The sequence below is a fragment of the Notothenia rossii genome (genome assembly GCF_949606895.1).
Source record: "Notothenia rossii genome assembly, chromosome: 4".
NCBI classification, from domain to species: domain Eukaryota; kingdom Metazoa; phylum Chordata; class Actinopteri; order Perciformes; family Nototheniidae; genus Notothenia; species Notothenia rossii.
Genome location: NC_136902.1, coordinates 69237817 through 69264559, shown reverse-complemented (window position 1 = coordinate 69264559; position 26743 = coordinate 69237817). Strand labels below are relative to the sequence as shown.

Here is a 26743-nt window from a genome sequence, read left to right as displayed (position 1 = left end):
TATTCTCCAGGATGAGATGTTCATAATGTGGCTTTACTCCTGTAATAAAAGAGCAGTCAAAATGAATAATGCCCCATTGGCTCAAACATATACGCTTAGGTTATTTTTGCCAGGTGTGCGTCCAGGCTGTTGTATAATTACAGAGTGTGTGTGGGACTTGTTTGACCTTGTCAGATGGCCTAGTGGACTGCATGGATCCAGACTGCTGTCTGCAGGCAACCTGTCACACCACCTCTCTGTGCGTTGGCTCGCCGGACCCCCTGGACATCATCCAGGAGACGCAGATGTCCTCTACACAGAGCAACCTGCAGACTTTCTACGACCGGGTGCACTTCCTGGTGGGCAGAGACAGCACCCACATCATCCCTGGTGCCAACCCCTTCGACGGCAAGTGAGTGACTCGTGCTTTTCTCTCCCAAGACACCACGCAGTGCTACATCCTGTAGGACAAATCTGTTTTCTCCTGTCATGTCAGTTTGAAAATGAATTTGAGTGCTCGACTTTGATTCTATACACTCATTTCAATTAGATTAAACAGTGATTTCGTCTGAATTTGTATTATGGCTAACATTTGTTTTAAGCAATGACATTTCAGCTGCAAGCAAATATCAATCAGTGGCTTTTATTATTTATGTAGGCCAGTGCAATTAAGATGCTAAGGTTATCTCACAGCAAATGGCAGAAGACGTAAGAAAAAACCCAAACTAATATGTCTGCGATATTGGCAGTTGAGGCTGAAATAGGCATTGACTGTTGGTGTGAATGGGTAGTAGGATGATGGACAGATGATGATAGACAAATATAGAATATGGCAAAAGGCAGATAGCATTCCTTTCCTTGAAAGGCATCTCATATTCATGTATTGTGATTACTTTTACTGTAATCCATCTGAGGCCCACTCCCAGAGGCAGAGTCCACGACACCCCAGCCATGGAATCTGAGGCGCTTTCATATCAGGCAGGATGGCTGTCAGGGTCCCATAAGACTCCCCTGCCTCTTTTTCCTTTGTCTCCTTCTCTTTTCATCTTTAATCGCTTGTGATTCTGTGTCACCTTATTTGCATTCCACTTGCTTATGGATCTCTCTCATCTCGGCTTATTATACTCCTGTGAAACAAACAGACAACAGTCAGAACAAAAATAAATTGAGAAACATTTGAGAACATTTCACATTTTGTCTCTGGTAGAAAAATGTGTCAAATGTCAAAAACAGTGGACATATCAAACAAATTCACCAGCATAGAGATGGTACTTTAAGTGTTTTTAATATGTTTTTCAAATTTATGGCACAGGGTTATTGTTACAGACATTCCTAATTTTAGTCCAGCAGAGCTGTTGCTTTGTCCTTGAAGGGACAATAGATTTGCAATTACTGTAGCTTTGCAAGATCATTTCCATTAGTAGATTTAGCTAAACAGCATATCTTTGTAATGGATGCTTTTTCCAATGTGTGGATAAAGGTTTGCTACCCCAATGGTGCCCATCTTACCTCTCTGTTTGCAGTAAAACATGTTTTTATCTCTGAAATTACATATTCAGCATGTGTTACATTCATTTCTTAGTCATCAGACCGAAATCACCCAGTTTGCAGTGAGATAAAAAAAAAAGATTACTTCAACTGTCATCAAACTCTTCCTGATCCTGAACTATTTGCCGTCGTGTCAGCCCATACTTGAGAAAAAGCACATGTAACACACATTGTGACATTTTGCCTCATTGACATTTTTCTGGCTCTCGAGAACCACTCAACATTTTTTGCAGTTCTTCACTGGACAGAGGACGAGGCGCAGAGGGTTGAGTAATACTCCTGTCGCTCTCACAAGAAGATGCAGCCATAAATAAGTAAAGTCAAGAATCCAGAGATGAACTGCAAGATTGGAGGCCTCAGCTCACCTAAAAATATCAGTGATAATCTATTATTCATGCTGGGTATTCATTCCCCACCCACTGACAGATATGTGCGATTATGACAGGGTGCTCTAGGCTTCAGATGAGCCTTATAGGCACACTTTCAGCATCTTCCTGATATGCCTACCCTGGTCACCTGATCATCTTTTTATTGATCCATTAACCGCTTCCTCATGCTAGTAGACATGTTGGAGTGCTATTTCTGATGTTTCCCACCACAAAAAGCTGCAAAGGTGCCACTGAATAAAGCATCTGCCACTGCATAAAACGTCTCGACTCTCCACCATGACACATAATACAAGAGACTGCCGAGGCCCAGCAGCGGATGCTGGCTTGAATAGTAAACAGGGACTTGTCTATGGAACAATTTGGCCTACGATTTATAGCTGGCTTTTAACAGAATGCAGAGCTGTTCACTTCATTTACAGGCTTGCTTTTTTATTGTTATTTTATTTAGAACTCTTTTATTAGCATTAGGCCATTAGTTTCAGAAAACGTGTTTGTTTACTTCTCGGTGTTTGCTAGGCCTTTTAGCAGCGATTCAATTTGGAGAGCTAAAAATTGACGATGACGTCTCCTAATTTGACCTTACTCCTCGGTGTGCTTGGTAACATACAAGGCGGGGAAAGAGTGCTGCGGTAACATTTGCATAAGGGTTTGCCCTACAATCAGGTAATTTGCGTAGATAATTATGTTTTTGTTTGCTGGGATGGTATTCATCATTTAAAGTTATCTCTACTTAGGCCTGGCATGCATTTTTTATTCTGTCTGAAAGCCTACTGAGCAGCGTAGCTCATTAATAACTACACGCTAATGTGAACTGTTGTATGTCTTTGAAGCTTATTTGTGAAATGATCTTCGTATCAAAGGTTTTTCAATTTCATAAAAAATCTTTTATTTTCGTTTTTGCTTATTGTGAAATTGATTGAGTCAGTTCGGAACAGCTTGTTCGAATGATGCAAATTCATCATGTCAAAAGTACGTGAAGCGATGAGGGGTATCAGCTTCATGCATTAACATAACTTACATGACATCAATGATAAAATCCGAGGACTTGACTAGAATAAGACTTGTTATCCATAATACTCCTTCTTTAAAAAACATGAACTAGAGATGATTTCCAGCTGAGTTAATTTTCCACAGCTTGTCCTCACTTTGCCCTCTGGATGATGTATGATAGACTGGAGGTTGGAGATACTCTGAAGTCCCTTTTGACTTTGTGAATCCTCTCGGACTAGTGAAATCCCATACGGAGGGGAAGTTTCTGCAGCGAGCGCTTCACGCTTCCTTTGCTGCTCTTTCTCTCTGTTCTATTTGATGTCAATATTTAAATCATTTGTCTTGAAAGTGAGGAATCATCTCCCCATGTGGTTCACAGAAGCAGGAAGGAGATAGTTCCACTTACCAAGCTGCATCTGAAGAAAATGTGGATGATTGCCTCTTCAAACAAGACTCTAAAATAAACTGTCGGCATGAATGATTAATCTTAGACAGCAAGGCCAGTGCTGGGTTAACTCTAGTAGTAGTATTTTTTTTCTAAAGGTATTTTTGAGCCAGCGGGCGTTTATTGGAGATCTTAAGAGTCCTTCTACAGCGGGCGTTTATTGGAGATCTTAAGAGTTGAAAGGGGGAGACAGAGTGGAGGACTTTTAGTAAGAGATTCGAACCGGCGTACTATGCAACTCTAGTATTAATTCTAAGGAAATGCATCCAGAAAGATCTTTGGCTGTGATTCCTAAGATTTAGAGCAGTATCTACTTGTTTGTTTACAGTGCAGTGGTGGACATCCAAGGTCTTCTGAAGGGGATCTGGCCTAATTAACATAAAAGTGGGTTTCTGGGGACCATGATAGTGTTGGGTGAATGATCTTGCCTCTGGTAAGGACATGTTGAGGGCAGCTACTAACACGCTAGTGTTAATTGTTTCCAGTACGTGGCAGTGTTTAAGACCCAAATGTATTAAAAATAGCCATGGTCTAATGACAAAGTGGCAGTAAGGCATTTGTTAGGGGACTGATTTTTTGCAAACGACTACAGAAACGGTTGCTGACCATGAGTTGGGCCTTTGCTAATGACATGGGCAGAATTCGACAAGGGGGGCGTGACACAGCAAGGTCTCCACTCATCAGTTCAGTAAGATTAGGAGGTGAATTTGGAAGACTTCCCACTATTGATTGATGGGGACTGATGATCAGATCTAATTTATGCAGCTAGAGACCTGGTGTCAGTCTGGAAATCTGTCAAGTTCTTGATAACCAGCCAAGCAAGTCTTGCAATCTGCAGTCCTATTATTTCCCTCTCCTGCCTTCTGTAATGGAAGCTTACTTATCTCATTATCCTTTTATTCTGGATATAAAAACCCATGGAGACTTCCTAGGAGGTGTAAGTGTGGTCTGCTTCTGTTATGACTGTTTGTTTTATTGTATATACAGTATTTACTTTAGATAACATCCACATTTTTCTGCAAATATATAACCATTATAACTGTGTTGCTCTTTCTCCCATGCAGACATGCTTGTGTCATTCGTGGACAAGTGGTGACCTCAGACGGAACACCGCTGGTTGGTGTCAACATCAGTTTCATCAACAACCCGTCCTATGGATACACAATCACTAGACAGGATGGAAGGTAAGAGCCCTCTTCCTTATACTCAATCACACACACACGCACGCACACACGCACACACACACACACACACACACACACACACACACACACACACACACACACACACACACACACACACACACACACACACACACACACACACACACACACACACACACACACACACACACACACACACACACACAGAGACACACACACACCAAAACAATGGATGGTATGCAACTATGCATTGCCTAAAGATGATGATATTTATATTATTGTCATATATACTGTTGTTTGACTGTGCTGAGTTCTAATTATGGGAGGGAAAAACACAGTTACCACAGCAAACTGTGCCGCCATTGATCTGCTTTGTGCTTTCATTTGGTCTAATTTTGGAGTTCTCGGCTCAATTCCCAGAGAAATCAAACAAAGCGCGTCTGGTACACTCATAAGTTATGCTTCAGTAGCAGCAGGGAGGGGAAAGAATAAAATATGCCAATTCAAATCAGCTCAGTGGGCCTCTATAGTGCCGATGAACATTATTCATTTGACAATTGAAGCTTTAGAGAATTAAGTGAGATATTACTGTAAGGTTCAAGCCACAGACCTGCAATTAATTTGCCTCGCATCTTTTTTGTGTAGCTTAATACTATATTGTTGCTATAGATAGTACTGTATGGTGGAAAATGAATCCTAACCTTATTAAATTGTGTGGTGGTTTTAAATCTATGTAAATTAAACAAACAAATGCATGTTCACCAGCATTTCCACTATCCTCGTTGTACGATTCCACATATGTTCTGTAAGGAACAGGAAACCTTGGATCTAAACTCAGTGCAGTACCACCAAAAACCCTCGAGTGAAAGTGTTGAAATAATCAAATGAAAGAAGTGAAGAAAAGTCTTGAGTTCCCTGGCTTTCTTTGAGCCATTCTTTGCTAGCTGCTTTGGCACCGGTAGAGTTTCTCAGAAAAAATCCAAACAAAAACCACAGACTGGTTTAGATGCGCTTCTTGGAGTGAAAAAGAGAACATTGGGTAACATTGTCTCCATGAATTATTTTATTTTCTGAATAATGTTTTTGGATCACATTGCGCACAGTCACAACCTCAAATCCCTCTCTATCTGTTGTAGTAATGTTATAAGTCCTAGTGGCACACCCTGCCCCCCCATCACAGCGGAGCATGTCTTGGTGTTTGCTCTCCAAGCCCCACTTCCTCCCGACATTTTTATCAGTCACTGACACTCTAAAGGCCCACATCTTTGACGCCTGTTTGATTTGAATCATTCTTGCCTACCCTCATTTCATTCCATCTTCTTGTCAGTCTCCTTTTTTTTTACAAAAATCTTTCATCTTCACCTTACTCACTTATTTCATCTGCTCTTCATCCCTTCACGCTATCCCTCCTCCAATCTTCCACTGCTCTTGAGCCTTTCTTTCTGGGCAATACTCTTTTCCCTATATGTTCCTTGAACCCTAGGTCTCATGTCCTTTCCACTGCACTGCCTTCGCTTCATCTCTATCCTTTCCCCCTTTATGCGTGTCCCGTTTTTCTTATGCATCATTCCTTTTCTACCCTTTGCAAAAGCTCTATACTGTTGTTCTCCCTTCCAGCATATGTGCAAACACTACTCCATCTCCAAGGTTTGCCTGTAAACATGCCCAGTCTCCTGCAACTCCCCTGCAATCACTGTAAACCGGCTCAGTGCAGCGTGAAATCAGAAATGCACCTGTTCAGCCACTTAGAAATGGGAAAGCTGTCTCAACTCATTTTTATGATGTGTTCTTTATTGTCCAAGGGCTTAGCTTTTAAATTACCTTTTCCACTATCTTGAAAAGTTTCTGGCCTAAACAAAAGAGGTTGAGCATCGTTTCTTTACAGCTGCATAGCCATTTTCTTACTGGCCGATCATTGAAAAACATGCGTTGCCTTTTAAGCTATTCTCCAATAATGACAAGAATGCTGACGTGGATTCCAGCTTATTAAATGATTATGTGCTTAGAAGAACCTCTATAAGAGACATGATATAAATGGGAAAATCAGTATACACTTGGCCCCTTGGCAGTTTGTAAAAAAATATCCCAAAAAGGGTGCTGTGATGTCTACATCTCACATGTACTTATAATATCCTATCCTTTTTATGTGTTTTGTCCTTATACGTTTTTTATGTAGACAATGGGCACCCTTGACAAAATGGATGTTTGTGTGTGTGTTATATTAGTTTATAAGTGCACATGAATATTGTATTTGAGGCTACCCTAGCGCTTAATACTGTCTTTATTCACTTTTACAAAACTTGTGTCTCCTTGGTTCAAGTTAACATCAAGTAGATCGTGTCCATCCCAGTATAATTGTACACTGGCTGAGAAATGATCAGCTGTAATTTGTATAAGCCGCGCCAAATTCATTGGCAGGGTTAACTCCTTGAGCCTGATGCATTCCCTGAGGGCACAAGTGAGCATGGCTGTTGTAGGTAGCTTTATACGTTTTGTCACATGGCTTAAGGCTGTTGTCATGATTGATAACAGCCAGTGAATCCCTGCATCGATTGGTCACGATGCCCATGGCTATCTGTACAGAAGTGTTATGAGCGTGCGTAGCCTTAGCCTGCCAGGTGTCATGCAGACTAACCGGCTGCAGGTGTACGGCTCCTGACGGATCATGGCTACACAAGCGAATGACTGTCACGACCCCTATTCTGTCTGCGCCACCCCGCTAGTGGACAACCTCACACCCAGACAAGGGCAAAACAAAAATAGCCAATCAGATGTTTAGCCTTAACGCAGGTTAGACTTGGAAGCTTATTTAAAATACCTTAAATCAGGAGATATTGCCTTATTTCGAGGCCACTATTTGGTTATTTTCCCTGTCATTTGGTAAAAATACTTCCTGTGTGCGATGCAGCCCTGTCCCAGGGGCCTGTAGGTGACCAGGTGCTAATTGGCTCTTAGAAAGAAGTGACAAGAAGTGCAGAAACTGGGCACAGGTGCAGATATGCTGTTATAGCCAGGCAGCAGTTACAGATGATGAAATGGCCAGAGCAGGCTGTTTACTGAGACTCTCTCAAGTCAGACCAGAGGCAGAGGCCCTTAAATTCAACAGTGGAGGGGATTGCATTGCAGGGCTTTTAGACTGATGTTAGAGTGGACAGCCTTCATCTATGGGATCGATAGAGAAGTGGCGGCTGCCTCCCTCCTGCAGCACAAATCTCTTTCTCTCACATATATAAATGTGAGCACAGGTGCAGTGCATTACACATAGATGGGGGTGAAACAGCCATGCCTGGATTTATAGCAGACATCTACTATTTTCCATTCAGCAAAGAAAATCTACAGATTATGAGATGTATTAAGAAATGCGGGTCTGACATTGTGATTAATCCCATTGTATTTTTTAGCCTTTGTCTGCCTAAAAGATGCTATATACTGGAAAACAAATCCTTTCAAAGCATTCATTTAATAAAACATGGAATGTATTAAGGTTTGATCTGTTATAACTACCATTAATTAGAAAACAGTCATTATATTCACAGTAAATTGTTGCATGGCTTAATCCTCAACGCACAGCAGATTACACGCATTGCTAATGGGAATTGTCACTGTATTTATTTGAAAAATATATAATCCATCTTCTCTGTATGCGAGTCAACATTTATCCTCTCTGACACTGTGTGCACGTCTGTGTTCCAGTTTTGACTTGGTGACCAATGGGGGCATAGCCATAGCCCTGCACTTTGAGCGCTCTCCATTCATCACCCAGGAGCACACTCTCTGGTTGCCATGGGGACGCTTCTTTGTCATGGATACCATTGTCATGCGGCATGAGGAAAATGATATCCCTAGCTGTGACCTGAGCAGCTTCACCAGGCCGAGCCCCGTGGTTTCCCCGGCGCCGCTCACCGCGTTCGCCGGCTCCTGCACCGAGAGGCGGACCGTCGTACCCGAAATCCAGGTAACTGTCCCCCCCCTCTTCACTGCCCTGCAGGATGTGATCTACATGGGTCTGTCCTCCAAATGATTCATGACACACATCTGGGGGAGCCCCCTGAAGACTGTTCATCAAGTACAAGTGTAATAGTAACTGTGGCTCATGGCAGTGCTGTGATTTTATCTCTCCGGTGTAATTGGTCTGCGGAACTTGGGCAATTTACAATGTGCGGAGCGATGATGATAGGCATACGAGAACCAGGGTAAACGATTTGCTTTTGTCTTTTTTAACTTGATATATTTTTAGATTTGGCTATGTGTTGAGCCTTTGTGTGCAGGTGAAAGTGTGGCTACTGTATCTCTAGCAGGCATCTCTGTGCCCTTCTAATTACTTTGTCTCCAACTTTGTTTCAAATGATTTATGGCATATCAGTGAATTTACTATGCAGTCCTGTCTATTTATGGAAGCCCTGTATTTGCTATCCCAAGAGCTGTAGGAACACCATAAAGGAGCATCACCCAATTCAAGCCTGTCCTTATGAAAGGGAATTCTAATTAATTAACCAGGCATGGCCACACTCTGTGAACATTTAAAAAGAAACATGTCATAAGTGATGTGTCCTCTGACCGATGTGGCTTTTGAATAGCTATTTAAATGTTTACTTTACATTTTATTCTGAGGAGACGAACAGAGGTCACTAAATCAAAGCAGAGACTTGTTCAATCAAACCCTTGCTGTCGACTCTTGATCCTAAATATGAGCAATGTACAACAGCTGCTGACCTACTGTTGTATCATCAGGAGGTTGTAGGTCTTACAGTAGGACAACTCCCAAGGCCACTACGTATCTCCCAGTCTAACTGTATTACTCTATATATAATCGGACTGCACAAGCTCCGGGCCCAAGGGCAATCTTGTAATGCCATTGTCATATGGATTGCAGGGAAGACTGTTGTCCTAATGAAGGGCTTACTATTAATAATTCAATAATGAAATACTCACTGGAGTACATAATGAAGAAATCCTTCATTGGATTCCTTGTAATGCATGAAAATAATTGTCCTCTAATTGACGCTCTTATCTTCCCACGGAGCCATATATTTGGTGGGAGGCAAGTCAATGAAAAATATGTGAAAAAAGGTTGTAGTGGCCACTGACCAAAGGATTGGGAAAATGATAATCTGCGTGGAAAAAAAGGACACACAAAGGCCTGTTATTAATCCTGACACACCAACACTGAAGAAAATAGATTTCTAAGCTCTTTAGGATATACAATTCCTTTCAGCTGGCTTAAGGATTTATGTTTTCATTCCGAAATGTATAAGCTTTGTTTTTTTGTTTCATCCATAGTCTCTGCAGGAGGAAGTCCCCATACCAGGGACGGATATTCATCTTGGGTATTTAAGCAGCAGGACTCCAGGTTACAAGTCAATACTGAGAGTGACCCTCAGCCACACCTCAATCCCTTTCAACTTGATGAAGGTTCATCTTATGGTGGCTGTGGAAGGCAGGCTCTTCAGAAAGTGGTTTCCTGCCGCTCCAAACCTCTTGTATTACTTTGTTTGGGACAAGGCTGACGTCTACAGCCAGAAGGTCTATGGCCTGTCTGAAGCTTTTGGTAAGGCTTCAAGTGTATATTACATGGAATTCATGTATATTTATTTGTATCCAGAACATGTGTGGTTTACTAATGCTAATGTTATCCTTGCTTCTTTCTCTAGTATCTGTGGGATTTGAGTATGAGTCATGTCCAGACCTTATTCTCTGGGAGAAGAGGACTGCTGTTCTTCAGGGCTACGAAACCATTGCATCCAAACTGGGCGGATGGACTATTGACAACCACCACGCTTTAAATATCCAGAGTGGTGAGTCAACTACTTTTTTTTTTTTTTCAATTCTATTCATAACCACTCATTCATTAAAACTGTAAAAAATTATATATTTTTGTACACATTATTTATTAAAACTGTTCAATTTTAGAATCACAGCAAGGAAAATACATGTGTGTACCAGGAATGTGTCTCACTCCTACTGTACATTAATACAAGTACACATTTCAAATAAATAATTACATTTTATTTGTTTTATTAAAATGTCACTGGTGAAAAGTAACAAATTATATTTATTCAATTGTACTTTTATAAGATGTTGAAGTGCTTGTACTTTTCTTGAGTATTTCTATTTAAAGTAACTTTGGAGTTTTGCTCCACTTTATTTAAAAGGGAAATAATGTAATTTTACTCCACTACATTGATTAAATCCTGTATTATTTAATAACTTTATTTGACTTTTCAGATTAAGATGTTGTGAAAAATTAAACGACTTTAAGGCATATGAAAGTAAAACATTACATTACAAACAGTTCTTGAAATCCTTCATTTGTGTATCAAAACTTTGTTTCTCTACAACAGTCAAATGCTACTTGATGCAACAATAATAATAAAAATGCAATAATGTAATACATATAGTAATATATCACATATGGAGGAAATGTTTCTGCAGAATTAGTACTTGTAGGACTTTAACTTGTAATGAAGCATTGTGACATTACTGTATTGCTACTTTTACTTAAGTAAAGGATCTGAGTATTTCTATCACCTTTGATCATAATCCAGTCATTTCATATATATGATTCTGAAATGGTCCTTTAGGCATAAAAACTACTTTTACTTGCATGTGTCAGTATAATTTGATGCTGATACTTTTGTACTTTTACTTAAGTAAGATTTTGAATGCAATACTTTTACTTCTAATAAAGAAATGTAGTTGTGCTACTTTAACTTTAATAAGAAGTCTGAGTACTTCTTCCACCACTGGCCTTATGGAATGAAATGTTCTTATGACTCAATCATACTATGCCATTTGTTAAGATGGAACATTGTTGTTTGCTGCTCCCTATTGTATTTTACACACATCATTCTGCATGTACCCAAGACAGCAGATAAGTACCACCTTGTCCGCTCAGTGCCTAAGACCGTGCTTTTAGTGTAACATTGAATTGTTCTCCCTGTCTGTTGCCTTTTTGAGGCTTTTCCAATTCAGCAGTGTCATGACGTATTACCGTAGATAGATCTGACTTTTTTATTACAGCTGTCCACTTTTAGGCGAGCAGGGTCAATTTTGTTATTGCCATCAAATTACTCCGGAAAGGCAGGAGTGTGAATGAAGAGAGGAAAAAGTGAGGGGCTAGCTGTCAGTAGCTAGGCTTCACAGTCTGTTTGTGTCTGGAAGGGCTCATCAGAGGAGATGAAGCATACTTATAAGAAAAGTGCCCAGGAAGGTGGCACTTGGATCTGTCACACTGAACCTGCTGAGTCTGGATGTGCTGTCTGGGTGAGGCAGAGAGCTGCTACTTGCCCCCTCACCACCTGCACTGCCAGTTCCTCCACCCGACTCCCCCGTTTTGGCACCTCCATGCCAATGTTCAGGCCCAGCATTTTTAGAATCATCCCTAATTAAATTGCTGTCAGTCTGCTACTCCCAGCAGCAGCCGCCCCTAAGATTAAATCAAGTCCCAGGAAGGAGATGCTTGGCTGATCTTTTCTAATAGACCAAATGTTGTGCTGCTCAAAGAACTCAGAAGCATAAAACCACCACAGACATGCAGATGCTGAATTTCAAATATGATTACATTGATTGGACAGCGGGAACATCTTTACATTAACATATTTGAACATTTTTGAAGAGTAGATTGGCAAAACTAATGGAAACATAGTGTGTGTGGGTACATGCCTGAATGATTGCACATGAACTGAACTCATACGGCTCCATTTATATTCATGTGGAGTTAGAAAGGGAGGCACAATGCCATTTTAATCGGGGCAAGTACATTTTTTCGTTATTGTGACTGGGTGGTAATTTTCTAGCTCGAAGGTATTCCTCTTTTGCCAAAGGGCTTTTTGGTACCCATTTGGCGTGAAATTGTATTTCCACCCGTTAAAACAGACGATAGAGTACTCTTAGTGCAAACACTGGCACACAGATTCATTTGAATGGCTCCAGTTGTGGCGGAGTTGCACTCGCAGACCTCAAAATGTTCATCATTTGTACTTTTTAAACTGCAATAAACAATCTTTGGTCACCAGGAGAAAATGACAAGCAGCATAATAGCATTACATTGTTTTATTTCAGCAAAACTCCAAACAGTATTGTATAATTTGTATGATCCAAACTTATATTGTGCGAACATAATTATGTAGGAACTTTTAGCTTATACAATAAAGTGTATTTTCTTAACAATTTAGGATTGTATACATGCACGTAGACATACCTAACCTAACCTAGCTAATTCGGTGCAACCTTTATGATCACTGTAGTAAAATGATAGTCAACAGTTGCTAATGGTACCATATTTCATTTTTGTTTTGTTTATTACTATCTGTGTGACTATACTTTTGTATAGTTTGGTGAATTACACATGGACAGGATTAAATCCCCCTTGAAACGATCTCTGACATTGATCACATATAAAAGGTGCTGCATCATTAAGCCTCTTGAATAATTGTTTTTCTTGGAGGGAACTAACCTGAATGCCTTACATGGCGTATTTAGAAACACTGCTACATGACAAAGAATATAAAAAACTTGATTTAACTGTCAAATGTTCAAGCCCCCCTCTAGATACATCAATTGCAATACCTGTAACTTCTATGTCACATCTGTTTTCAATTATCCACAAGTCAGCACTTGCATTTATGCCTCAAATAGGCTCGACCAAAACAGATTGCCGGTTTAACGTTTTTCTTTCCTCATCAGGTATTCTTCACATGGGCAATGGGGAGAACGTGTTCATCTCCCAGCAGCCCCCTGTGATTGGCAGTGTGATGGGTAACGGGCGCAGGCGCAGCATCTCCTGCCCCAGCTGTAATGGCCTCGCTGACGGAAACAAGTTGCTGGCTCCTGTGGCTCTGGCCTGTGGCTCGGATGGAAGTCTGTATGTGGGCGACTTCAACTATGTGAGGAGGATTTTCAACACGGGGAATGTCACCAGCGTCCTGGAGCTCAGGTAACTCAGGAGTAGCCTGCTAACATTCACTGAGAACCATGAGCTCAGATGGGCTTGCACACAGGTCATAAAGCACAGAGGCTGATAGAGATAGACAGAAAAGCCCTAAAGGCCCAGGATTGATGGTCCTGCCTATCTCCTCCACCTGTATCAGCTGGAGGAGTTGGCCCTTATAGGGATGAGGACGATGTAATGGGTTCCTAACAGAGCAGGACAAATATAAATGTGTTTTTAGCAAAATGTCAGCAAAGAAGGTTTGATACAGAATATGATGTGTTATGATTCTCTTATAATTAATTCTGTCCACTAACAAGTGTTATTTTGTTATTTTCCATCCCTTCACTAACAACTAACATTGTTTCTCCTTTCTCTCTCAATTTCTGCTGCTCTTGGCAAACAGAAATAAAGACTTCAGGCATAGGTAAGCCTCAGTATTTGCTTAAATGAATATAGAAAAGGGTACAGTCCACATACTTGATGTCGAAGTGCCCTTTCAAACCAATTTTAGACACACACTTTTGAGCAGCGAGAATACCATATCGTAAAATACTGACTGGCTGACTGCATCATTTTCATCTCCATAAAGCCTGGATTTATTAGTTTATTATTGGTTTATGAGCTTGCTTTATCTCTAGATTCAGTGCATTGTTCACTAGAGTGTTTTTGCATCTGTAAGTGTGAATTTAAAGAGCAAATGCAATGGATTGGTCGCTCAGTAGAGGCACTTTCCCTTAGGATTAAAAACAACATTAATAATAATAATGCATTTTATTTATGGGCGCCTTTCAAAGCTCTCAAGGACACCTTACAGAGCATAATTAAAAGCAAGCAACAGCAAACAGTAATTCAAGACTTAAAAAACAAAGACTTGAAAACAACAATCAGTTTAGAAGAATTAAGATATTGAATATGCCAGTTTAAAACGTTTTTTTTTAATGATGGCACAAAATGCAACCCTACAGAGCCTCTGAGAAAAAGAAAATGTGCTCACGAGTTAGTTTCTCGTGTGCACCAGTAACTCTTGCGTGCTGTCTAGAAAGTTATTGCAAGAAACCTAGTCATTATAAAACACATTGGTCTTTGTTTTTCTTGTCAGAGAGGTTTTAAAGTATTGTACAGTCATTGGGAGACAGTGCTTTATGGTGTTGGTTTATACTTAAAAGCAAATGTTGCCCCGATGGTTTAATTGCACTGCATACGACAGGTAAACAAGAATACAGATTTAAATCAACACCTTTCTGACATTTAAATAGCAAGCCTAAAAAAATGATGCCAGGTGAAAATAATAAAATGGTAACTCGGTGTAGATGTTCTCATTGGCGTAAGATATAAAGATACAACCTCATTTTCTTTAGCAGGTGGCATGTGGTCGTTTGATACCTTGCATGACTTCAGCTGAGGAACATTGCAGTCACACTGAGGATGAAAAGCCAAGTGATGCTGGTCACTGACCTCTATTTTCAAAGGACCACAAAAGAAAACCCTCTATTGCTTTTTACGCAATATCTTAATCTTTTATTTCTGCAGAACAAAATTATTTGTGTGTTCAATAACTAAAGAAACATCCTCATAGCAAACGCAAAGAACCTCTAACGCTCTGTCCCTTCGCTCTCAATACCCGAAAATAAATGTGCATAATAAAAAGATAAATGCATGTAGGAACACACAGCATGTGTCTGTATGAAACGGGTGGCTGCCTGCTGTTCATGTGGGAGCTAGCGATAGGATGGTGAGGTGGGTGATCTCACTGCAATGTTCATTGACCCCCTACTAAGGATGTCCCCATCTACTCCAACCATGCTCCCCCCGTTGCCGCGCCAGCATGCAGCAAAATCCAATTATCTTCTACAAACTAGATGTTGTCAGTGAATATAGATGGAGTATATGGCCGTAGCTCAAGGTCAGGGAATAACGCCTCATAGTTTCAAACACTATGGGGGACAAACACGGTTCTACATGCAACTGGAAGCTGATAAGCTATCAGCTGATTGCACATGGCAGATAGAATGCAAAGTAGTATCCAGTTATTGAGGCTTGCTACTGAGCCACTCTGTGACAGCAGTGGTTTCTCTCAGACATTCAGCTGTACCTGGAATGTACTGTAGGCCGTCATATCAGTCAGCTGGATCAGTGGGCTGTTTGTGACATGTGTGCCTGAGGTGTGCTGCAGTGCCCTGTCATCGCTGATTCATTGAAGGTCAATTGTCATTTAAAATTATGTATCAGAGTTGACAATTCCACAGACCCACTAGTCTTTCTTCTTGTTGTATTATAAAAAACATAAGCTTTGGCACTGTCGTGCAGAACATAAGCCCTAAAGAACCCTCAAGGTTATAGTTGAAATTCTATCTTAATCCACTTTGAATGACACCCTGCTGACAGGTTTCTCTGTAATGCTCATCAGGTCTGGCAGAACTGAGCTCTAGCCTGCCCTGATGACTCTGGTCATCTTTAAGATGGTGCTAAACACTACACTGCTTAGCAACAAGAAGCTGAAAATATGTGTTCAGGTGGAACCAGCAAATGGTTGCAAAAATTATTTAATAATGTATTATATTAATATGATGTCACATAGGGGACAATGTAGATAACACAAAAAAGAAATGGGGGCAAAGGGGGAACATACCTCCAACATTTTTAAATGATCTTTCTTTTTTGAAGTTAACAAATTGCTTCACTTTGCAAAGTTGATCAAGCCCATCACACCACAGATGCATAGTGTTAACAGGGAATGCCACACAGATTGCTAATTACAATATGTTGATTCCGGGCTAAAATCCAGCTATTTCATTATGGCTAAACCGGATTACAAAGTATCATTTGGTTAGTAAATCCAACCTTGCAAAGTCAAGCATGTGGTGGACAAGAGCATTTTCTCCCGAAATTATGACTTCAAAATATCATAGATTATGTAATTAGTTTTTTCAGTCAGAGTCCTTTATTGGAATATAACCTGCCTCCCCTAATTTCGTATTTATTTATTTTAACCCACAATGGCCCTTGTAGATCTTTGTAGATTTGCCAAATTGTTGATAATACAATTCTGACGTTCAGTTACTCGACTAAACCTCCGCTGTGTTTCATGTCTGGAAGAACATGTGTCCAAGTACAATGTGTTCTATGTACTGTAGTAATGGGCGCACTGAAAACGGTCAAATCTGTCAGTCATATCAGGTGGATACAAAATAAGATTTGACCTGCCTAGAGTCAATAGCATCCAGCAGTGTATGGTACCAGTGGGCTTGGAAGTTTTACTTACAATCTGTCATGAATTGATTTTTCAGCAGGAGATAATGTTTTTTATTCTATTCAGTTAAGATGTTTTGTGAAAAAATAGTCCTCTGTGTCACTTCATTTATACAACTATGGATTTTTCTTCAGTCATCTTTGTTTGCTGTGTTTTCTGACAGGAGATTGCTAATAGATTGTGTGCATCACCACCACAGCAGGATTGGTTATATGTGTCTCTATGTCTGACAGATTGGGCAACCTCCTTTGGATATGAAGGATTACTTTGCTGACTTAGTTGGAAGTTTAAAAGTATATTATTTCCTACACTAGAATATCTACCTCATGGATGCATGGTTTGTTTGGAATGATGCTTTAGCTTTGGATTTGTTTCTGTAGAGAAAGTCCCATGGGAGACAGAAAATATACTTGTCTGTGCTCCTTCTAGCAATAACTAGGCAACTGCTACAGTATGATACAGATCTATCACAATGATTCTTTTGGTCAGGGATGGGGGAGTAATTAGGATCTCTGTAAAGAATCCAATGTTCCCCAATGACGTAGTCCCAATAGACCCTCGTTTGTCTTTGTCTTCCTTACTCTTTATAACCCCCAGCATTGCTATTGTTCCAGTCATTTGAAATAAACTACACATATGTATGTGTCTACGTATACAGTATTTTCACATATGTCTTCTGTGTATAAATCTATAAGCTACAGGAGTTTTCACCCTCTTTTGACAACAGGGATTTCTAACAAAGCTGACTGTATTGTACATGAGGTCTAAGCTCCACCATTATGTCATGTTTAATCTCATTCTCTTTTGCCATGTTTAATCTCTTTCTATTTTTTCCCATGTCTATGGTTTAAACTGTAACTGTGCCCAATTGACTCTCTTAATGGCTTTTGAATCCATTTTAATTGTATTAAACAATGTTTCTTATTGAAAGCACTGCAGCCCATCCAGCTTTATTGACTTCCATTGGCTTGGTCCTCTCTCTTCCCTCCTCTCAGCAACAGCCCTGCTCACAAGTACTACCTGGCAACAAGTCCAGTGAACGGCGCCGTGTACCTTTCGGACACCAGCAGCAGGAAGGTGTTCAAGGTGAAGTCCCTGAATGTTGTGAAAGATGTGGCAAAGAACCTGGAGCTGGTGGCGGGCACAGGTGACCAGTGTCTCCCGTACGATGACACTCGCTGCGGGGATGGAGGAAAAGCTGCTGAGGCCACTCTCACCAACCCCAGAGGTATTGTTTTCGTTGTTATTATAATCAATGTAGAGTGAGATCCCAAGTCAGTTGGTGGTCTTGCTTCCTTTTTTAATTAGACTAGATTGCTGGATAATTAAAGACAGTATTCCCAAAGGCTAAATCAATACACTTCAGGATTCATGCCGTAAACAATCATACCTCCATCACTTAATGCTGGACACATTGGCCTAACTAGCTTTGGTTATTTTTAAAACAGAACATATTTTTTATGGCATGCTTTCCCGTTTTCTTGGGTCTTTTGTCTTGATGCTTCCATATTTGGATGATGCATTAGTCACCAGATCACATGCTTACTTGTTGTCCTCCATGGGGATGACATTGTGATTCATATGTACTGAAATAACACTCAAGTCCCTCTGAAATGTGCATCACATATAGTCTGTTGTACAAATAGAAAATGTTGCCGTGACTACTCTAGGCTAGATGTTTCATAGCTACTTGAATATTGTGTGACAAACCCTGAAGTAATACAAAAATACAGAGATTTACATGTAGTTCTTTCAGCTCCATTGTTGTTTTGGGCTGAGGGAACATGAGATAAAGGGACTATATTGATGAAATTGTAGGTTTAATTGAATCAATAAAAACTACTCTTCATATACTTCATGTCTATTGTTCTCTAATATTGATTAAAAAAATCAATCTTCGCATTAGCTTTCATTGCAGTGATTATTCTTTAATTTGTATTGCAGTGAATACCACTTACTTGTCATTTAGTGGTTCTCTGTCCTCACTTTAAGTCTCAGATAAACAAAACAACTGATGAATATTTTCCTCTTCTGTCCTTTGGGGGGCTTTTTATCTGCAGGCATTACGGTGGATAAGTACGGTGTTATCTTCTTTGTGGATGGGACCATGATTCGCAGGATTGATCAGAATGGTATCATCTCTACTGTTCTGGGCTTCAATGACCTGACCTCTGCCCGACCTCTCAGCTGCGATGCTGTGATGGACATCTCTCAGGTACGACCTCTCTGACCTGGCCAGCAGAATGTGTTTTCTCGTGTCTCTCAACATACTCCCATCTCCTTGAATAACCCCGGTCAGGCGGCCGACATCCCTACAGTATATGGGCTTAGTTCCGATTCCCATTTGTTTATCGTCTGCACGAGGCCAGCTTTTCAAATACTCAGGACTTAAACAATATACTGAGTTAGGCAGTTAGAGCCTGCGGGCATCTAGCATTTTGTTTGGATTCCACTGCCAGTAATAGTTGGGCTCAGATTTGTAATACTCCGCAAGAGGAGGTTTGTTAGCAAGAAGGTTTAAAACATAAAAACTCAATGTGACAACAGAAGATGCAAATACACAAAAAATACATTAAACTGTGTAATTTATAAGGAATGTATTGTATATTTGAAATACATGTGTTTATTGCACATCTTATCTTAACAGGATTCAGCTATTCTTTGCAAAACTTTGATCATTCACGTGAGTAGGGTCAGACCAAGGATTGTATGGATTTGTTATAATTAATGCTACAAAAAATGATGAATTTAGGGATGCAATCCCAAACACAGCTGTGCCATCCTGGTATATGACAAAAATGCATAATATATATAAGATATAATTATAAGCAAATACACGTTCTTGATGCACACAGAAGCTGGAATAAACATAGCACTGGCATATTGAGCCATGCTGAAATCAGAGGTGGCACTGTAGTCCCGGAGCTCACATGTACGTGTCAAGTGGCCACACAGCACCAAATGCAAAGGGCCGTTGACCTATAGCTGTAGGGATGATGACGGTGACCTGTAACCTCAGTGGCTCTAGATTCACCCACACATGTTCACTGATGCACACATATGTAGCAGACTGCTACCTCAGATAGAGCACATTCCCCAGGCAAGGACACTGCTCCGAGGTCACATCGCTCTCTAGCTCAGTGACTTGCTTTGGAGGTGAAGATACTTTGCATACCCCAGCAGCCTTTGCATGGCTGTTTTTCCTGAAAAAATGTTTTTCAATGCAAGTACATAGGAGTTGTTTGGATATACCTGCCATACTGTAGTAGTCATTTATAATAAATAAATCCATTCTTGTTTTAGATATACTCCCATGAGGTGAGCATTCCTGGGCCTTAATGGTCAAATGTGATTTACAATCCACTAGTTTGTTTCAGCCCCATGGTGTTTGTTATTGAGTAAGACTAGCAAACAGGTCCTAGGGGGCTTCAGATGTCAGTGCAGAAAAGCTTTCTGTGTGTCTGTGAAATGATGTATTCAGGAGACGGAGCAAAGCCTCCAGCTGCCCATTTCTAGTCCCGGGGGGAACTCCACACCCCCTCCTGACCTGTGCTTGCTGCTCCCTTGCTCCCTTGCCCCCCTGCGCACAGGCAAACACAAGCGCCTATAGATGCTCACCATCCAGCAGCCAGGACGCAAGCAGACTGACTGCAGCTGTACAACGATGACAAATCGCACCAGCACTGCCAGAGACACTCAGACAGTAAAAAGCATCCATTAAAGATTCATCCAGGGCACGTAGCTTCCTACTTCAAACACTCCCCAATCCCTCACTTAGGACCAGAGTTTCTCTGGAGAAAGCTCATGGCAGTGGTCATTACTTCCGTACCTCACCTGTTCCAGGCATGAAATAATGTCACAATTCCTGCTCTCCTCTGATGAGGTTGTTGTTATCTTGCAGTGCCATCTGTGCAGAGAGCGTACTGTTGAAGTCCTTTCTTATTCAATGTGCACCTCTGTAATCTTTCTTTCTTTTAACTTTGTATTATCATGAAAGGGCACAAGTGTGTGCAAATCCTGGCAAAAAGAGTTTTCCCTAGCCTGAGTTCAAAATGTTGCCATGCAACAAAGACAAAGATAATAAGGTTTTTTCTGAGCTTACTGTGTGCACACTCCCTACAGTATATGCCATGTTCAGCTTTGTATTATCATGCAATAGGACAAGAGTTTGACCTATTTCGACAATCTCTTAATTTGTTTATACCAAAGTCTTCGCCCTTACTGTTTTTAAATGAGTCTGCTCCATTGTATGTTTCTCTTGTAAATCGTCCATGCATTTCCGCGCTGAATTCAAACTTCAACAGAGGGAAACCATGTATTGAAACAAGATCACTTTAAAATATTTCAAGTGTATTAGCAGCTTCAGAGGGCTTCATCAAGCCTCTGACTGTGACATTCAATTCAAGTCTTGTCACTCTTCTCCTTGCAGACATCATGCTGGTCTGAGCAAATAGTGAGGAGACTGCTAATGGAAAAGGACAATATGGTGCTACACTGCTCCTACATGTAGTACTAGAGTCCTGGTACTAGGATGGGTTAAATGCAGAGAACACATGTCACTGTGTGTGCTGTGTTTCATCCCTCCAATTCTATCTATCTATCTATCTATCTATCTATCTAATACAAGTTCAAATACATTTAAAAATAACTGTTGTGTCGGTGCAAATCCATGATGTGCTTCCTTGGCTAATAAACACATTTTGTGTTTTTTTGCTGGAGGCTGCTGTGTCAAACAGGCATTACTGACAGCTGCCCCACTGTATAACGGGGAGGGTATGATCAGGTTACAGCATATGGGACAGCAGCTCGGGAAATATTCCCTCATCAGTCAGAGTGGCGTGAAAACCTCCTTACAGGCAGCTCCTCCGAGCCACTCCACACTCTGGCTCATGAAATATTTAAACACCAGTGTTGACAAGGAATAGGTTTTAAGGAATTTAAAGTCTCCCCTTCATTTCCCAAGTAAATGCATTTTCTGCTCACTGCAAGATGACATGTATCCACTGCCTGTCCCCTGTTTGTTGTACCGTATGTGGCCCAAGATATGTCCCGTTATATAAACCTCATCAGTTGTGTGTGTGTGTGGGGGGGGGTGGATGATGGGAGGTTTATGGGATTCGAGCTATGTGTGATGCTCAAATCGGTTTTTTTATTGAAAGTGGTCAACTACTATTCTGTTAAAGAGTGTCAGGGATTCAAAAACATGACCAATGCCAGGAGTTAAATAATCCCCTTCAGAGAAACATTTGTCATATTCAGATGAAATATTTAGGTATATGTGCCCTAAATAAAAGACAATATATGGCATGAAAGCGTTTGAATGTTAGCAACCTGCTGTTATGTGCTTTACTAAATTTAATATTTTGTATTTTATGACCCCTGTGTTTCGTGCCATGTAATGCAGAGTAGCATGTCAAAATAAGTTAAATGTAATGAGTCAGCCTTGGCTGTTTTCCCAAATTATTCAATGAAAACATTTTTTTCTCAAGGCCTTGTAATCCTCAAGCTCTTGAATTTGCAAGTAAGAAACCTTCCTTTTTTTTTTAAAGGCTTTTGGTGAATTTATTGTTTAGCTTTTTTTTGCTACTACCGGTACTTTATTTTCCAAGAAGTACAGCCTAATCAAATACATAACAAAGCTTAATAAAAAAGAGAAAGAAAGAAAGAATGTATTATTTAACCACAGTAGGTAGATACCATCTCTATTGTCCTCACAGATGAACTCAGCATGTTGCATTTGTCTATTTCTTTAAGATAAGATAAGATTGTACTTTATTGATCCCACTTTGGGAAATTGTTTAAAGACTACTACTCATACAACTTTTGTTTATTTTAAGAGTATAATATGATCCTCAAAGTACACATGACATGATGCTCAGGAGATTTCCCAGTTCCCTGTAGTTGCATTTCCAGGTCATTATGACAAATGAGTTAACCACAGTAACATTCATTCACCTTCACATCACCCACTTCTAGTACAAAGTATCCAAAACAATGCTAAGGCCGCTCTTTTTTAATGGCTTGCCAAATCTGAACCTGCCTTTGTTTGTGCCTCAAGGCTTCTATTGAAATATGGCACTTCATATTATGTTCCCAAGGGGTCCCCTGCGATCATAAGAGAGAGGGAGGCCGCTAAATTGGATGAATCCAATCATTTCAATTTGTTAAAAGCCCGATAGATTGTTAGCATAACAATAGGTCATAATTTAAGAGGCCAAAGGCAGGATGTACTTTCATTTGGTAAGTGTGCTCCACTTTCTTTTCAAGGACTCATGCTATCTCTTGTCATCACAAAATGAATAACCCAGAGCAAAGGAAAAGTAGTGACAGGGTGGAGGTAAAAGATACAGTCCTGTGTGTACAGAGTTCTCACCATCAGTTACGGTGTGATTTTTTTAGGTTAATCTGATGTTTTGATAGATCTCTTCCTGTGATGCGTTCCCTCAGCGACACTGCTATCATCTTTGATCTTAAAATTATGTTTTGTGCTCCCCTTTTAACAGCTGCTGTTTTCCTCCTTATCAGATAATAAAATCGTTTCAAATAATGTTTTTGCTTCCAGCGTAAGCTATGAGATAGCCCACCTTTTCCACAGCAGCCTATCTTTTTTGTAAGCACTTTTCAATGATTGTTCCCTCAAGGGACTGTTATGTCTGATAAAGTGAAAACTGTGTGGATCAATAAGAGTGGTCTGTTTTTCTGACCTAAAGCTGATACTCTTGTTGTGTTTTCTTGCTCTTAGGTGCGTCTTGAGTGGCCCACAGACCTGGCAGTGAGTCCCATGGACAACTCCCTGTTCGTCCTGGACAACAATGTAGTACTCCAGATCTCAGAAAACCATCAAGTTCGTATTGTTGCAGGCCGGCCCATGCACTGCCAAGTGCCTGGTATTGACCATTTCCTCCTGAGCAAAGTGGCCATACATGCCACCCTGGAGTCTGCCAATGCCCTAGCAGTGTCCCACACTGGTGTTTTGTACATCGCTGAGTCAGATGAAAAGAAAATAAACAGAGTACGACAAGTGTCCACCAATGGAGAGATCTCTCTGGTTGCAGGGGCACCGAGTGGCTGTGACTGCAAGAATGATGCCAACTGTGACTGTTACTTTGGAGACGAAGGCTATGCCAAGGATGCTAAGCTGAATGCACCGTCGTCTCTCGCGGTGTGTCCGGATGGAGAGCTATACATTGCAGATCTGGGCAACATCCGTATCCGCTTTGTGCGCAAAAACAAGCCCTATCTGAATCCCCTCGGCATGTATGAAGTGTCCTCTCCCATTCACGATGAACTCTATCTGTTCGACTCCAACGGCAGCCACATTTTCACTCAAAGTCTGACAACAGGAGACCACCTCTACAATCTGACCTACACAGGCGCAGGAGATCTGAGTAGCATTACTGACAAGAATAAAAACATAGTGACCATTCGGCGAGACACGACGGGCATGCCTCTGTGGCTGATGGCCCCCGATGGGCAGACATTCTGGTTCACCATTGGCACAAACAATGCCCTTAAATCAGTGGCTGCACAGGGTCAAGAGCTGGCTGTGATGACCTACCACGGAAGCTCAGGACTCCTTGCAACTAAGACGAATGAAAATGGATGGACAACTTTCTTTGAGTAAGTAATATTAAGAAACATTGTAAAACACTGTAATAATCTTTTGAGAGTCTGGTTGCCAGTTGAGCTGATAATAGATTCACCCCACAGAGCAACTTAATAGATCTGTTAAATTCAATATAGAGTTGGAATATCTGAACAGAAATCTGTCTTTATATGTATGGTAGGTTTGAGTGTATATTTAGAGTTGAAGTGCTTTTTGACATCTGAGTTTGGTGTTTGGGCACATGATCTACCTTCTTATGTCTATTTCACTTACAATACAAGGCATGTGGAAATATTGGTCTAATCCTATTTGCTGTTATCATACCAAATAGGATTACTGGATGATGTGTTACTCATCTGCACCCATGCTTGCAGTGACAGACTGCAGACCATTGCTTGTTTGGAGTTGTTAGGCACTGGAACAACATATATCTGCTGGAAGGCACATTTACCCGTAGGACTGTGACAAGGCCCGCAATATAGGCATAATAGAATTGCCAGAGGTAGTAATTGATTGAGGCACACCACTTATTGTGAGAGAACAACCGAAGACATAGGATTTCATGTTCTTGTGGTTTCTATGGAGCAATCTGCCCCTTAGCTTAATATACTGTACCCAGGGATACTGTGCTAACTGGATGTCATTCCAAAAAGTGTGATTCATCTGGTCAGACATCCTCGCTTGAGGAATATAACACTCTGACACATAATCCGGCGCTCTGTTTAATCTGAGCAGACATTTATCACCTGTGTTTGATTTGGTCGTCCCCGGAGACGGTTGCATAGGCATTTCTCAGAGTACAGGGAATTGCCTACGGCTTCGACAAACCAAGTGGGTGGTTGGTATTCTGAATTGTTTCTCTTTGACTTCCTGTGAAATGTCTGATGTTAGTATCAGGGTTAAGAATAGACTCAAAGTAAAGTTGCCTTATTTAGAGAAAAGACAAACATATTTTATTTATGATTTATTTCCTTTTTTACAAAACAAAATGAACAAATAGATGGGACAAAATAACAAACATAAAACACACTGCCATCTGATAGATAATCCGCATGTCAATCCCTAGGATGAATTAAATATACACAAAAACTAAAGGTCGGTAAAAAGAGTCTAGAGCCATAACCTAGGGAGGTCAAGCAAAGCACGAAATCTAGGAAACTGGAATCTAGGCTGTTCAAAGCACAATGCAAGACTGTTGTGCAGTACAGTACAGATAATACTGTCCCATACTCTTAGCTTCCAAGATGTCCAGCCTTCAAAAGCTTTTTTAAAGAGGAAATACAAATTATGGGTGTTCAGGATTTCCTAAATTCCTCACCAACCTTACCTATACCTAAGGACCAAAACAATTTCAGCATTTGCAAGCTGTTTGAACTGTATTTAGTAACATCAAATAACTTTTAGAAATAGGGATAATGTTCATACATATCATTCTAAAACGGTACTATCATCAAGATCTGTAATGAAAGAACTAAAGTATGTATTTTAAATGTTGTAAATATGAAACACTGCATGGTGTTTTAGCCGGTAGTAAATGCAATGTATTGCTAGAGGCTTGTTTCCTCCATTTACTGCTAAATTATTGTACCAACAACAGACGCACATGACGGCATTACAACCTACGCTATCTCAAAAACATGCATATTTTATTTAGAAATATCTAACGTTAAAATAAAGAAAAGGAATTATTCCTGTTTCTCTCTTTCAAATGAAACAATGACATCATGTTACCTACAGTATGAGCGTCATCCATGTTTAAATTAAACCCAATAAAGAGTGTTGGTTTTTCTTCAATAATAAGCATTGAAGGTCACTCCATACCTGAGGGGATAAACCTTAATTTGCCATCATCAGAATGAGCATTCATCTCTGCTAAGCAAAGTGCACTGCTAAACATTTTTACCAATATTAATGAATATGTACTTACGTCCTGCAGCCTATACGGTAAAATCAATTATGCTGAATGCAGAAACTAAACACAAAGGGACTGTCTTGTGAAAAAAAGACCGCTGCTATAATGTCTTTCTGCTGTAACCCTTGGCAACCTCATTTTCTCTGTCGCTTACTGTATACGCAGATGCTCCGCTGACCTCCTAATGTTTTTGTTGTATGATAAGTGCTCATGCTTGAGGCATGCCGTAAATCTAGTAAATCATGCGGAATTCTGAAGGATGCCTAATTATTCTCTTGGCCCTCTAATTAACAGGCCAGTAATGCATCTACTGTAGTCACTGGGTCCAAGCAAATATTCTTGGCTTGATTATACATCAATTGTAGCAGCTAAATCATGTAAAACAAGTTGTTTTGAATCAATCACAAGGCTGTTGCCTTTATTTCATTTGTACAGTCATTAGCCACATGTGTTTTGAAATTCTCACGCAGCAAGAGGAAGAATTCAGCGTTAGACTGAAGCTAGGTTTGCCAGAGGCGACGCTGATATG

The 26743-nt window shown here is 40.5% G+C and overlaps 1 protein-coding gene across 9 annotated transcripts in view; it reads left to right on the top strand.

Annotated features, from left to right (window-relative positions):
* tenm4 (teneurin transmembrane protein 4) overlaps nt 1-26743 on the top strand; it is a 151448-nt gene that overhangs the window by 104108 nt on the left and 20597 nt on the right. For 7 of the 9 annotated variants that reach the window (XM_079673681.1, XM_079673676.1, XM_079673678.1 and 4 more), the window contains 10 exons: nt 175-391; nt 4416-4535; nt 8208-8469; nt 9795-10062; nt 10166-10309; nt 13200-13449; nt 13850-13870; nt 17692-17924; nt 18757-18911; nt 23439-24316. In XM_079673681.1, coding sequence (XP_079529807.1) covers nt 175-391; nt 4416-4535; nt 8208-8469; nt 9795-10062; nt 10166-10309; nt 13200-13449; nt 13850-13870; nt 17692-17924; nt 18757-18911; nt 23439-24316 — 2548 coding nt within the window. The remainder of the gene's footprint in view (nt 1-174; nt 392-4415; nt 4536-8207; nt 8470-9794; nt 10063-10165; nt 10310-13199; nt 13450-13849; nt 13871-17691; nt 17925-18756; nt 18912-23438; nt 24317-26743) is intronic. The other 2 variants (XM_079673677.1, XM_079673680.1) reach the window with 1 other exon arrangement.